At 43.4% G+C, this 15543-nt stretch overlaps 1 protein-coding gene and 1 pseudogene across 3 annotated transcripts in view; one reads left to right on the top strand and one right to left on the bottom strand.

Moving 5' to 3' along the window:
• LOC310823861 (serine/threonine-protein kinase SIK3 homolog) overlaps positions 1 to 15543 on the bottom strand; it is a 70084-nt gene that overhangs the window by 35776 nt on the left and 18765 nt on the right. The window contains exons 2-5 of one of the 2 annotated variants that reach the window (XM_083696744.1): positions 1630 to 1746; positions 1124 to 1187; positions 875 to 1036; positions 550 to 674 (exon numbers count right to left, since the gene is read on the bottom strand). In XM_083696744.1, coding sequence (XP_083552870.1) covers positions 550 to 674; positions 875 to 1036; positions 1124 to 1187; positions 1630 to 1746 — 468 coding nt within the window. Of the gene's footprint in view, positions 1 to 549; positions 675 to 853; positions 1037 to 1123; positions 1188 to 1629; positions 1747 to 15543 lie in introns of both variants that reach the window. The other variant, XM_083696743.1, reaches the window with a different exon arrangement.
• On the top strand, positions 7773 to 10448 carry LOC310823651 (transmembrane ascorbate-dependent reductase CYB561-like; annotated as a pseudogene). Its single transcript has 3 exons — positions 7773 to 8034; positions 9828 to 10320; positions 10358 to 10448. The product of its transcript is annotated as a transmembrane ascorbate-dependent reductase CYB561-like (transcript).

Genomic DNA, 15543 nt, shown 5'->3' with positions numbered 1-15543 from the left:
GGGAGGAGAGGAGAAGAGAAAAGACAAGAGAGAGGAGGGGAGAGGAGAGAAGAGAAAAGACAAGAGAGAGGAGGGGAGAGGAGAGTAGAGTAAAGGAGAGGAGAGAGGGGAGGAGAAGAGAGGAGAAGGGATGGGAGGGGAGGGGAAAAGAGAAGAGAGGGGAGGGGAGGGCGAGGAGAGAAGGGAGGAGAGGAGAAGAGGAGAGGGGGGAGGGGAGGGGAGAAGAGGAGAGGGGGGAAAGGAGAGGAGAGAGGAAGAGGAGAAAAGACAAGGGAGAGGAGAAGGGGAGGAGAGGAGAAGAGAAGAGAGGGGAGAGGAGAAGAGAAAAGCCAAGAGAGTGGAGAGGAGAGGACAGGAGAGGAGAGGGGAAGAGAAAAGAGAAGAGAGGGGAGAGGACAAGAGAAGAGAGGAGAGGAGAGGGGAGCAGAGAAAAGACAAGAGAGGGGAGGGGAGGAGAAGAGAAAAGAAGAGAAGGGAGGGGAGAAGAAGGGAGGGGATGGGAGGGGAGGAGAGAAGTGAGGAGAAGAGGAGAGGGGAGAGGTCACTCACCCAGATGTCGACTTTGGGTCCGTCATATTCCTTCCCTTCAAACAGCTCTGGAGCAGCATAGGGGGGGCTGCCACACCACGTTTTCAACAGCTGGCCTCTGGAGAACAAGTTACTGAAGCCAAAATCTGAGAGAGGGGGATGAAGAGAGGGATGGACAGAGGGAGAGAGAGGGAGTAGAGGGGAGAGGGAAATAGTAAACAATTTCATCCACCCCATCACTCCACTCCACCTCCCAAAACATGATGGGCCGATTTCCCATACCCAGATTAAGCCTAATCTCAAAGAGAGAAACATGTGCACGCACACACACAGAAACACTCTGTACCGGCGATCTTGATGTTAAGGTTGTGGTCCAGCAGCAGGTTCTCAGCCTTCAGGTCTCTGTGGACGATGTTGCGGCAGTGACAGAAGTGGACAGCCGCCACAATCTGCTTGAATTTCCTCCGTGCATCCTTCTCCGCCATCCTGCCGTGGGCCACCAGGTGGTCTGGAGAGAGAGAGAGAGAGACACACTCCAATTTATGGGACTGGCAACACCAGTCCCATTTAAAAAACAAAAACAAAATTCACTTACCGAATATCTCTCCACCGCTGGCGTACTCTGTTACCAGGTAGATCATCCTTTCTGTCTCCATCACCTGAGGACGGACAACCATAAATTATGGTTAAATTACGGTCAACATTCCTTCTTCACATTTGTTTTTCAGACAGGTGAAGCCGATTCGTTGTTTGGTTTCCCCACTCTCACCTGCCTAAGGTAAGTTGAGACTTGCATTTCGTTTGCCCTTTACAGTTGTGTGCCAATGTCTTTACAACGTTTAAATAAACACTTATTGAACATTCGATTTTGTATTAGTCATGTAAACTGTATATATTGTATGTATGGTGGTTATGCATTTATTGTGTATTACTGTCTGATCGATTGCCACACCTGAAGTGAAAGTTTGTATCTATCCATCTATCACTTGTCTGTAACAAATCAGACGGATGTAAATGGCATCAGTCAGTCAGCTCAGCCATGAAGATGACATGTGGCAGGCAGAGGTGTGTGTGTGTGTGTGTGTGTGTGTGTGTGTGTACCTGGTAGAGGCGGATGATGTGAGGGTGCCTCAGCATCTTCATAATCTGGACCTCTCGGAAAATCTTCTTCAGGTTCTCATCGTCCAGCTGGGTCTTGTCCACGATTTTAATGGCCACCTATTCAGGGAGAGAGAGGGAGATGGACACAGAGAGACAGAGGAGGGAGAGAAAGAAAGAAACACCACAAGAGAATGGGAGTTAAAGGAATCACAGACAAGCCATACGAGGGCCCGAACCAGCAACCTGCCAACCACCACGAGACCGTCTGAAGCTTGTGTTTGAGCCTCCTTCCTCCTCGGGCTGAGGGAGACAAAGGGGCCATGGAAACTCTGGTCTCAGGACACAGAGTCCTGCCACCCTACAAAAAGACCAGGAAGTCTCTGGAAGAATCTGTTGTGTGTGAGTGAGTTAGGGGAGTGAGTGAGTCAGTGTGTGAGAGAGAGAGAGAAAAAGAGAGAGATTGAATTGACAGTAGTCCAGCGTTGATGTAATCACTCCATCAGTGGTGGGTAAGAGGCCCAACATCTCGAGCACACACACAGTTTAAAAACAACAAGCCCTGCTGAGGTAGAAAGGTCAGCAGGTGTCCTGGCAGAGTTCACACTCCTGCCACAGACCCACTGTAACGAGTCCCTTGGGTACAGAGAGGCGATGGTGATGATGAGGGATTGGTCCCATTTATTATGATAATAGTTAGAATTCCTTTGGATCACTTTCCAGTCCTGGCTTTCCAGCCATCCTCCCCCAAAGCAGAGGCACACACATCTTAAACCATTTCGTCAACGAGGCTTCATTCGCAACAGGTGCGCAACGAAGCCTCGCTTTCGTAAACCCCGGCCACGGTCCTGTAGCTCCCTCTACAGGCCGAACGCTGCATGTCCCCCCACACCCACATACCTGTGCTTCGGGAAGTCCATCTCCAAGCATATGGACTCAGAATAAGGAAATCAGAAATCACACACACACACAGTCTCTCTCGTGTAAAGCCTGTAGCTCAGCTGCGTATGGTGTTGAAGGACAGGGTGACCGTTGGTTGGTGTCTCCTGTTGAGTTGTCAAGGTCAAAGTCTGCTCTCCCTGGTAACCTGGCAGAGAGTGGAGAGGTCAACTGGACTTGTGGGTTGACCCAGTCTCACTCTCCCTGGTGCCTGAGGTGCAGCATGGGACTAAGGTTGGGCCATATCAATTTTTTTTTTAATCACAACATTGCTTTTGAAAATATGCAGATATACGATAATATGGTTCATTGCGGGAGTATGATGCCAGCATAAGCGGAAACGACTGAACGGCAGTGCATCGAGTGTATGACTGGTGTTGGCAGTTATTTATGCACACATCAGGAGTTGTAAGCACTTTTACAGACTACAGTACTTTCTTTAAGAGGAACAATATCACAATCTCATATCTGCCGAACCCTAGTCTGTCGATGTCAGACTCGGAGTACTCTGCACTCTCCACACTCGAGAGTCTGTCAAACGTAGCCTGTTCATTGGTTACTGATCAGTCAGAAGTGGCCATGCTGTTGGCATTCAAAATGACATGACTGACAGGTCGTAGCACCAACCAGATATCACAAGAGAGCACACCTGTTTTTGAAATGTAAAACTTCAAACACGCTTTTTGCTATTAGTCTTGGACATCTCAATCGCTAACTTCTAACTCACTCTCTAGTTTCTGTGAACAACTCTACGACGAAGATGAAAAACAACAGCGTGGGGGTGAGGGAGGAGCTATCTCAAGCTCAATAGAATTTCGTCTTCATGTTCGAGGAACATCCAATCACATTCTCTGATTTGGGTCTCCACCTCAGAATGCCAATATAAGGATAACAGGTGTGAAAAGAGGCTAGCCCAACACTAGGTTGGATGACCTTCCCCTGGTGGCTAGGTGTATAGGCTAGACAGTTAGCATAGCCACTGGAAGGAGCAAACATACAGTGCCTATAGAAAGTCATCATACCCTGTGAAATCTTTACCTTTTGTCACATTACAACCTGGAAATTAAAATAAATCAAATCTAACTTTTTTGAGCTGTATGTACACATTATAACCTTCATCATCAAAGTGAAAATAAAAAATTTAAAAATTCTGGACAATTATTAAAAATTAATTAGTGAAATACCTGGTTTGGTTAAGTGATCAGCCCCTTAGAGTATACCATTATAAACTTGCTCAGGTGCAACCAATCAACTTCCAGATCAAACACCAGGCTAATTGCCCCCCACCTGACATCAATTGTAGTGGTTTTGATTACTTCAGAACAAAACGAGCTGTTTCTTGAGGATTCCACTACTAGAAGTGCATGGTTCTGCAAAGAATTCACCATGGTTGGAAAAGTACTTTCAAAAGGCCTCCGGGATAAAGTTGTAGGAAGGCACAAGTTAGGTGAAGGCTACAAAAGATTTTGAAGGCTTTAGCTATCCCTCTGAGTACCGTTCAGAGCATCATTAAGAAGTGGAAGGCGTATGGCACCACCAACACCTTGCCTAGATCGAGCCAGGAGGACATTTATCAGAGAAGCTACCAAGAGGCCAAAGGCAACTTTGAAGGACTTACAAGTCTTTATGGCTGGGACTGGTCTGTCTGTGCATGTGACAACAATCACACAAGCTTTACACAAAGCTGGCCTGTATGGCTGGGTAGCAAGAAAGAAGCCTTTTCTGAAAAAGTGCCACAGTCAGTCTCGTTTGTGCTATGCAAAAACACACCTGGAAGATTCTGTTGCCATGTGGAAAAAGGTTTTATGGTCAGACGAGACTAAGATTGAACTTTTTGGACTGAACTCCAAGCGCTATGTTTGGCAAAAACCAACACAGCACACCACCCAAAACACACCATACCTACTGTGAAGCATGGTGGTGGCAACATTATGTTGTGGGGATGTTTCTCTTCAGCGGGGACTGGGCAATTGGTCAGGATTGAAGGGAAAATGGATGCTGCCAAGTACACCCAAATTCTTGAGGACAACCTGCGTCCCTCTGCTAGACAGCTGAAGATGGGCAGGTCATTCACCTTCCAACACGACAACGATCCTAAACATACCGCCAAAAGAACAACGCAGTGGCTTAAGGATAGAAAGGTGAATGTCCTTGAGTGGCCAAGTCAGAGCCCTGACTTAAATCCGATTGAAAATCTGTGGATGGACTTGAAGAGAGCAGTCCATCGCCGCTCACCACGGAATTTGACTGAACTCGAACAATTCTGCAAGGAAGAATGGGCAAATATTCTCCAATCTAGGTGTGCAAAGCTAGTAGAGACATATCCAAACAGATTGATGGCTGTAATTGCAGCAAAAGGTGGCTCTACAAAGTATTAAATCAGGGGACTGATGACTTTTCCAACCCTGTTATTCTTGTTTTTCATAAATTTTCAGAACTGTCGCCTTTTTTTTTTTCCATTAGTTTGATGTTGTATGGCTAAATTTGTCCATAAAGCTAGAAAAAGTTATTTGTTTTTTTAATGGGTTTTGATTTCAGGCTGTACGACAAATATAGTAACTATTTCAAAGGGGTATGATGACTTTCTATAGGCACTGTAGGTCTATTGTGATTAATGTTCTGTTTTTCGAACCTCTTTGGTCCTTTTATTTATTTTGTGGTGTTTGATGTTATTTTTTTAAAATGTGGCTGGTACGAAATCAGAGTGGCTACTAAATTTTCTCATCCACCTGACACCTTGCTGGTGGACCAAAAAGTACTTTTAATGCCCTGCTGAGAACATATTTCCGATTTGCAGCAACGACCTGGGGAATAGTTGTCAGGGAGATGAGAGGGGAGGAATGAGCCAATAGAAAGCAGAGAATGATGAGGTGGCCATGATCGTGGGGCCAGATTGGAAATTAAGCCAGGACACTGGCATTAACATGCCTACTCTTGCGTTAAGTGCCGTGGGATCTTTAACTTGGATATTAAAATGGATTGTCTCATGAGACGGTGAGAGCTAAACTAATCTCAAATTACAATCAAATCGGCAAATTGTGACAGTGAATGGTAATTTGTATGTCACCTCAAAAATGACTACGCTCACCACATTACAATGAAACTGTGTGTGCCATGATCACACACGCTACATGCCCACACTTGTAACAGTGTGCACACAAACCACCCACAGATCAACACATGCTGACTCATACTGATTGTCATATGTTTTGATGCACTTGTGTGCGTTTCTGTGTGTGTGCTTGTGCGCTTTTTGCTGCTACACAGACACACAGACAGACAGACAGACACACACACACCCAGAGAGACAAACACACAGGCACACACACACCTAGAGAGACAAACACACAGAACAAAATGTCCTGTTCATCTGTCAGTCCGTTATTTCGTTGTCTTGTTATCCAGTCAGTCCGTTAACTATTGTTTTATTCTAGTAATTGATCACTACTAGTGTTAAAACTAAAACTAAAAATGCCACTTGAAGTAAATAGCATTGACAAGCCCACGACTGAAAAAGGAGGCAGAGCCGCTCCTGATATGTCAGTAACAAACGTACTTGATGATTTGGTTCTAGACGTCGGAAAACACCTAAAATTAGATAAGATTAAAAGCAAGATAATTAGCAAATACGACGTAAAAAGTGGAGGGCGAGAGCTAAAGGGAGATGAACGAAGGAGGGGCCAGCCTCTCCCCTACCAACCCTCTACCCTGTGAAAGAACTCAAGCCAGCCCCTCCCCCTCAAGAAAATGGTAGCTGCAGTGCCAGGCTATGGAGTTTACAGCTCAGATTCAATCTCTTCCTCTGACGATGATGTTCATGTGAAACTCAAGAGATAAATGTACGACCAATTAAAGTTAGGAAACCAAGGGGAAAAAAAGCCGGCTCAGACTGTGATGAGGAAAAACCCTACGTCACACACAAGGTTCCTGACCCGGTGCAACGTCTGAAGGGTATTTATCAATGGTATCCCAACGACACACTCCAGGTTTACTCCTATGTGCTCAACCCTCGAGAGATTGAAGCCTTGACACTAAAAGTGGAGAACGCTCTGGATGTAGATGAGTAGAACCTCAATGGAGCCTGGGATTACAGCCTCCCATGCCACCACTGACTGGACTGAGGTAACCAAGTGCCTCCAGAAGCCCGGTGAGTACTTTGCGAGGAAAGCTTCCGTCAGACTTGGTTCAGACACAGTGGCTTGCCTGCCATAACGTCAGACAACATGGATAAGAGCGTCAATGGAGCCCTAAACCACCAACTGATGCAAGCAGCGAGAGAGGGACTCCAAAGGAGCGTGGTCACCGTAAGCGCAGAAATGCCAGTTATGGTGAACTCACTGGATCATGACCTGGGAACAAGAAGTACCATACAGGTCAGAGTGGTCTCGAAGAATCAAAATCGAGCACCCAGACGGGAAGGAGAGTGTCACTACTGCAAAAGACCTGGACACTGGAAGGAGGACTGCAAGAAAAGAAAATGGCAGGAATCCCAGAGGGGAGAAAACAAGTACCCTAACAATCCAAACTCAAACTCGATGCTTCAACAATTTGGTCAGCTGTCCTTGGATCAGCAAATGGTCTGTTGGCTTCTGTAGAGGGTTGTTGACTAGATTCCCCCCTCTTGCGCCCTCTTCAGGCTGCCGTTCACATGAGAAGTGATGGGATATATGCTTCACTGGATGTCTGGGGAAGAACTATTTACTTCTTGGTAGACACTGGAGCTGAAATAACAATTATCCCGAGCAGCAGCCTAAAAGGAATCAACATCTCCTACACCGGAAAAACACAGAGCGCGCATGGAGGAGGAGAGGGGAAACTCAAGCTCCACGAAACCAAGCCAGTGGAGATGGGAGTTGGACCAACAACTCTCACAGCCATATTGTGGATTGGGAAGCATCCCATTCTCAGACCTTGTAAGACACAAAATCTGGTCTGCATGGACCAGGCGGATGAAGGAATGGTTACATCCACACAACCTAGACAACCCTGATATGATACCGTTTACCGATGGGTCCTCCATGGTGGAAGACGGAGTGCGGAAGGCTGGATGGGCTGTCACCACTGACAGCGAAGTGATGGCTCTGCCCCCTCAAAACCTCAAACATCTACAAAGATTCAAGATATGCCCTCGGTGCAACTCATGACTTTGGAAAAATCTGGAGGGAGGATTCCTCAATGCATTAGGAGTGCCAGTCAAGAATGGAGAGATGGTTCATGATCTACTGGTTGCCTTACAGAAACCTGAGCAAGTGTCAATCATCAAGACCAAAGCTCACACAAAAGCTGACACAGAAGAAAGCAATGGCAACAACCAAGCTGATCGAGCTGCAACTCCAGCCCTGCAGGCAGTGTACACCATTGATATGCTGAAACACATCCAACAGATGCAGGATGCTGCAGAGAAGGGGGAAATATGGTCCTGGATGGAGTCGGGAGCCAAACTGGGCACAGACGCAGTGTGGCGGTATGGTCAAAGGACTGTGGTCCCTCGGAAGCTATTACCCTATCTGGCTACTCAGATTAATTCACTAGGTCATATCAGAACAAACAAAATGGTTCACCACTATACCAACCAGTGGTGGAACCCAGCTTTCAGGAAAGAGGCAGAAAGAGTCGTATCTCAGTGCCCTACCTGTCAGAAAAACAACAACCAAGGAAGAGTCAAGGTGCAACAGCACACGACTCCAGAACCCTCGGGACCTTTTCGACACCTCCAGGTGGACTACATCATACTTCCGAAGTATGGGGGGTGTCCAGATGTGTTGGTGGTCGTTGACAAATTCTCTCGACGAGTGGAAGCCTTCCCTACCAAAAAGGGAAGTGCTTTATATACAGCCAAAGTGCTAGTCAAATAAATAATTCCAGAACAAATAGACTCTGATCAAGGCTCTCACTTCGCTGGGAAAGTCTGCGAAGAAGTCAGCAGGATGCTGGAAGTGGTCACTTCACTGTCCCTATCACCCTCAATCATCTGGGCAGGTGGAACAAATGAATCAAACTCTCAAAGAGAGACTCAACAAAATACATCAGGAAGCGGTGCCGTCCTGTGCAGGATTAGAGCAACACACAATAATACCACAGGACTGAGTCCCTTCAAAGTCATCACAGGCAGACCAATGTCACTACCCGGTACTTTTGATCTGAGACGAGCAGACATAAATCTGATGAGCGACGCGCTTCTCGATTATTGTTTAGCTCTTGGCAAAGCCACGAAAGCAGCTGAACAGCAGGTACATGATTCGTGGGTAGAGCCTTCTGAGGGGACACACACTATCATGCCAGGTCAATGGGTTATGAGACACAAACCACAGAAACTTACGTTAGAAGTTAGATGGGATGGTCCCTATCAGGTTTTGTTGATAACCAACACAGCAGTTAAAGTAGAGGGGAAATCAAAATGGATACACGTCAGTCACTGTAAACTTGTTGATCATACTGGGGTGGACCAAGCCTTGGAGCTACAGAACAATGAGCAATAGGCTGTGGGGCCTACTCCGGGTGAAGACGATGTTAATGGGGAATCATTAATTTGATGTCACATCCATGCTGTTCTATCTCAGATAGGGAAATGTATTGTTTTGATTTGAGCAAAAATAACAATTTCAATAAGAACCACATTACTGCTGTCTTTCTTTTTTTTTTTATCTGTCTTTCAGGTGGAGTTGTCCAAATCAGGGTGAGCTGTGAGCTGCACCAATTCCAACTGACACCACTCCTGGAACATGAATAGCTGTGTATTACATGTTACCTCCCACACAGATCTATCAGACCTCATGGTGATACCGGGCCTCTAAGTGAAAGGTACAACCACACTGTGTTCACATGGAAATGGACCTCCCCTAGTCAGAACCACACTATTACTCGCACGCAGACTCAAGAGACGCTTCTGTCTGAATTCTGAAAATGGTAGTGTGCAAGTTGGGCAGAGCGAGTGTAACAACAGAGTCACAGCTGGGTCTTACCTACCCAGCTTCAACACGATGAACAGCACTTATTGGGTTTGTGGTCTAACGGCCTACTCGATTTTACCTTATCACTGGGTTGGGACTTATCTGTGGTTATCTGGGGTTTGTTCTTCCTGGGATAGTGGTACACTCCTCTCTATAATCAGTTAGCCATACATCATCGAGGACTACCTTCTGACTATGTGCAACACTCACACACACACACTAGACGTTCACTCAGTACTGATGCAACATCCAAGATTACTCATTCTCAAGGTTTCCAACATTTCATCCTCTCTGTATCCCCCTCACCTGTAGGTGTTTACTATGCCCTGTCTGATATCAGGATGTTGGCAGAGGAGTTCAGGAATGAAAGCAAACGCAACGTCAAGATTCTTCACGGTGTCATTCACCTCCTCGCCCTCATCATCAGCATAGTCAGCATCGTGGCTGTGTTCGACTTCCACAGAGGAGCTAAGATCCCTAATATGTACTCTCTGCACAGCTGGTGTGGAATGATGACCTTCATCTTCTTCATTGTACAGTGGGTGATGGGACTGGCCTTCTTCCTGTTTCCGGGGGCGTCCGCCTGGTTGAGGAGTGTGTATCTTCCGTCTTCTTTGGTCTGGTCCTGCTGGCCATGTCCGTCGGCACCTGTCTCCTGGGCATCAGAGAAACTGCTCTTCAGCACCATGGACACCTATTCCAAGTTTAACCCCGAGGGGGTCCTGGCTAACGTGCTGGGGCTTCTGCTGGTGATGTTCGGGGTGCTGGTGGGATATGTAGTCACACAAACTATTGTCCAATTTTGGTGAGCCCGTGCGAATTGTAGCCTCAGTTTCCTGTAGTCACTACAAACGACCCCCCCACCCCGAGGAGGAGGCTCTGTCTGTACACTTCAAGACCCTGACGGAGGGAGGGAGCCCAACCTTGCCCTAACACCCCCCACTGCCCCCCCTCAACACCTTGACGAGCCCCGCCTTGCCCTAAGGGATTAGATTAGGCCTTTCGCAATGGATACATATCTGACCCTGTCTCACTCCTTGGGGGCACCTTCTACCGGGGGAGGCTGGTGGAGGTAGAGGTCGGGCTCATTGTAGTGCATGGAATATAATGAGGAATGTTTTTTTTAGAAACGTGTTTGATACCATTCCTCATTCCGTGCGTTGCAGTGGGCCATTCCTCCGGTTTCTATCTCCACCAGCCTCCCCTGCCTTCATGATGCCCATGATGTAATGCGCTGTAAGTCTATCTCCCTCCTTTCACATCTGCCACGCCACTTTGTGTCCAAATCGAGATATGACAGCACTGACTTAACCAATGTATTTTATTACCACTGAAGTGCCATAGTTAGATCTCTTTCAAATGAAATAACCTTTGATAAAAAAAGCTCAGTGGATCTGTTATTACAGTAGAGGTAACTTGAAAAGCCAAAGTTATCGGTGCCTTTAATCTGTCGAGGTTAGTGCCAAATACGAGTCAAACTGGTAACGCTGGTAGTTAGGCCTGGTCAGGTGAACCATCTCTACCATACATGACTGAAGCGGAGGAGTGTGTTGTAAAGACCTCTTCACTACCCCCCTGTACTAACTCTAACCCTAGAGACCTCTTCACCCCCACTACAAGTTTTTGTAATACCCCCACTCCTGTTTATAATAAAAAAACAAAAAACATTTAAAGCATTGTGACTGCCAATGGCCCCTGGTCTGAGCATTGATTACTTTATCTTATGATGACTGATGGATAGATGATTCACTTACTTAAACAAATGTATTTGTTGTAAGTCGCTTTGGATAAAGGAGTCTGCTAAATGCCATAAACGTAAAAATGTAAAATGAGATGGTTAAGTTGGCTAATGCTACTGCAACATCACTAGAAATGTTGGCAGAAGAGAATACTTAGATGGGAAAAGTGGTACTTCAAAATCATATGGGCCAAGACATGCTTTATGTGCACTGCAAAAACAGAAAGCCCTTTTTCAAGAAAATTAGTCCTATTTTTAGTCTAATAAGAAGAAGAATCTTGCCAAGCATTTTTCACATAAGAAAAATAGTCTTATTTTGAGAAAATATATCTAACTTTTTCTTAATAAGATTTACTAGCTAATATCAAGCTCAATTTAACTAGTAACAAGGTATGGACATATTTTGCAAATTATCCCAGCAAAGGAACAAGATTATGTTCCTTATTTTAAGATTGAGACCACTTGTATAACTTCTCAATTTAAGAATCTTAAGAAATGACAGCAATTTATTATTTTATTTTTCATTTATTGTCATTATTAACAAGACAAACATGACAATACAGTTTGACTGATTTGGTATTAAACAGTTCTGTGTTGCCCACTATCTTTTTACCAAATTAATTTAATAACATTTCAATAACTTTTTGCAGAATTTCCATGACTGTATATGAGCCACAGCTGTTTTAATAACAGAATAACAGTGTGCCTTTTACAATACATCAGATGAGGCTTTGTGTAGCCCAATCACATCCCCGAGGTAATATTTCATTGGGACATAGACCATATCCTTGTGAGTAAAGCTGTAATACGGAGTGAAATCTACAAGGTTATCGACCGATATCAGTTCAGTTGCTTGTGCCAAGTTTGGGATCTCTATTTCATATGCCATATAATCTCTATTATAACAAATGGTGTTGTACTGTATGAACTCAAAACAAAACAATGATGAATTAATCACATAGATATTTTTCAAAAGTCCAAATTCTGGCAGATCAGAATTAACATTATTCGCAAATAATGACTTTTCCCGTATATATTTGTTCCCATTTAGATTAATCCATTTTACAGACACTGCATGGTTTACCTCATCATTTCCAAGGAAGGCTCTCGTTTTCTCTTTTAAGTATGACATGTTGCTTATTTCTGATATCGGTCCCAATGTACAATCATTTGAAAAAATGGGGTGTTCAGAACTACTTACATTCTGACAACATTCATACATTTGATTATGCCTTATTAAGGACTTGCAGACATTTTTAAAGTTTAGTTTTGAAGCCCACTGTTTAAAAAAGCAATGCTTTGATTCAAATCTCATGCACATATGACGAACCATTGGTCCCAGTAGCTTAATCTGAGATGGAACATGAATCAAATAATGTTGCTTTGGAGTGATGTTGTTATCTGGGAAAAGGTTCTTCATATGTTTTAGGTGCTGTTCAATGAGTGATTTCAATTTGTTGATAGTCTGTAGACCAATAACAGGAGCAAACAAAATTTGAACTATTTCTATCAGCTCAAGAATGACTGTGTGGTACTCATTACCTTTAACTGTATCAATCAGAAATGGAAGAATTTTAAGTAGAACAATCATTTGGCCTGAGGACTGCTTTAATTTATTGTCACTGGATGCTAATGTGCTGTAGCTTATAGGGCTTGGTTTATCTCTGACATCAAGTGGAGAGTAGGGAAATGCAAGTAACGCACTATTGAGAACATCCAAGTCAAGTTGTCCTAAAAGTACTAAGTGTTTCATCACACTTTATTAATGGGAACAAAAGTTTTAATATCTTTATCCCCTTGGGGCGAAACATTAGGTCATCAAGGGGAAGTGACTCTGGGTCTCATAAGAGCAGCAACCAGTCATTAATTAATTATCCCATACACGGGCTTAATATGTATTATATGTTAGTGAAATTATCTAAAGGAATTTCAATTTAATAAAAAAAAAAAAAACTAAGCTATTTCAGCGGGCCGGCCGCACCCCCTGAAAAGGTATATTCCAACATGCGGTTTTCTGTAGAGAAGAGAGGCCGTTAACCGTTGGATTTCAAATGCAGGTACATATTTTTGCAGCCAGAGAGTTTTTGGAATCGCGGTAATGGATCAACTGGACGAAGTTGCAATTGCTACACTAAGAGGTACGTTATATTGTTAAGTTATCTGTTTTATTAACATTAACTTTTTTCATTTTATGTGTCTAACCTGCCTTGCTAGGTTGGGTTGTGTGCTAAAACCCATTAAGTTAACTAGCATGGTAAAGCTCAAAATATCCTTATGTATGTATCTACAGTTAATATTGTGCATTTTATTATCAAACATTAAGTATTTTGATGCTATTTTTGCAAAAGTGCATGAAGTTTAACTAAGGAAATTATACAACTGTTAGCTAACTCTGGAACTTTAGTGCTAAGTTTTCAGGACAGTTAGACCTTAGAACTAGCAGGCTAGTACAACATGGTAGATGTTTTGTGTCTTTGCCAAAACGTTATTTAGCAGTAACTCTGTTATAGTGCAGCAGATAACTGAAACAATCTTTCAAATAGTGATACAAGCACTAAACTTGGTACAAATACTCCTTAGACATTATTCTTTTGAAAAAGCACGCGGGCCACCCATTTTCCAAGATGGCCGCCATGCAGACTTGTAAATGGGGACATTTGACACATAATCTCACCACTTTGATCAATTTGGATGATCTTGGTGTCTAAAAGTAGGTTTTTGAATATGGGAAAGCTGAAAATTCAATTCTGAACACTAATGAGCTTCTTTCTACCATTTCTAGCAAAAGATGATAAAAATATAGATAGACCAGGACATATGCAACAAAATATTATATATGATCCTTATTTGAATGTACAACTGGAATGTTCAAAAGCGATGAAACCCCCTAAAACGTTGGATGGAGGTGAGGTCACTGTATACCTTGATTTGTCCAAGTTAATATTTTGAGATCTCATGATGAGTGGTTACTCATACTGCCTTGTGTTGTGCTTTCTTTCAAAATAGTGGATGCCACTGCTGTGTTCAGAGCCCTGCCACTGCTCTTCCCATCCAGCACTATGCCACCTAAGAAGCTGGGCGCAAGCAGCGAGGCTGTTTTCCATGTCCTTACGGTGAGACTTAAAGTATTTAATTTTTCAGTTGTTGTTCTATTTTGTGATAAGCCTCTGTCATTTATACAAAAAAGGTAGTGTTGTCAGTGACCTAATTGTGTTTTTTTGGAAGTATCCCAGTCCAGGACAAAGTTTTTGTTACTTGTGATTTCCTAAACTTCCACTCTTGTCATCTAGGCTTCAGAAGACCCTGATGCATACTTGGCCCGCGACCCGTCCTGTCCAGTTGTGCTCGTCTATGAGGATAACTGCATGATCGCCATTGGAAACACACCAGTGACCACTTTTGACAGGAAGAAGTTACAACAATTGCTTTGAATGAAGCATGTTGATTAAAAAATCTCTTAGATTCAAGATTCAAGATGGTTTTATTGTCATATGCACAACAATTACAGAGCAATCGCTGGCAATGAAATTCTTAAGAAAGAAAGAAATGCTAAAAACAAGATGCTTCTGGTGCCTTGCTTTGAGACAAATTAACTTATTTTTATCGTGCTGTTTTAAGATATTGTGTCTTGTTTTAAACTTTTTTGGCTAGTTATTAATATAACTTCAAGGTATTAATTCTTAAAGTCAGCTCAATTAAGAGAATAAAATGCTTATTTTAAGAGTATTTTTGCTAGTTATTAATCTTATTTCAAGATATAAATTCTAATAATGAGCTCATTTAGAGACTAAATTTCTCATTTTAAGTTACTCTGTCTTAAATAAATATGATTGCATTGCTTGTAGTAAGCTCAGTTTGCTCAAATTCTAGCCTTTTTGTCTAGTTTTAAGGCGCATTATGATTCTCCAGTGGCTAGACTTTTTTGCTAGTTTTAAGAATTCTAACCTAGTATATTTTGCTTACCCCATTGGCAGATTTTTTTGCTCAATACAAGATAATTTGGCTAGATTTAGGAATATTAGGCTTATTTCTAGTAGGGCCTTTTTTGCAGTGTGGGGATTGTGTGCAGCTCTTAATTCCACTTGTTTCTATATTCCCGACCATTCTCAAGAATTGGCAGTGCAAATAGAACACATTAAAGATGTTATGTCTGCCCTGCACATTCCAACGACCTCACACACACACACAGACAGACACAAACAAAGACAAAGACGGACACACAGAGACACAGACAGACAGACAAAGACACACACACACACAGAGGAAGACACAGACACACACACACATACA

Source organism: Argentina silus (genome assembly GCF_951799395.1).
Source record: "Argentina silus genome assembly, chromosome: Y".
NCBI classification, from domain to species: domain Eukaryota; kingdom Metazoa; phylum Chordata; class Actinopteri; order Argentiniformes; family Argentinidae; genus Argentina; species Argentina silus.
This window is presented reverse-complemented; position numbering and strand designations above follow the sequence as displayed.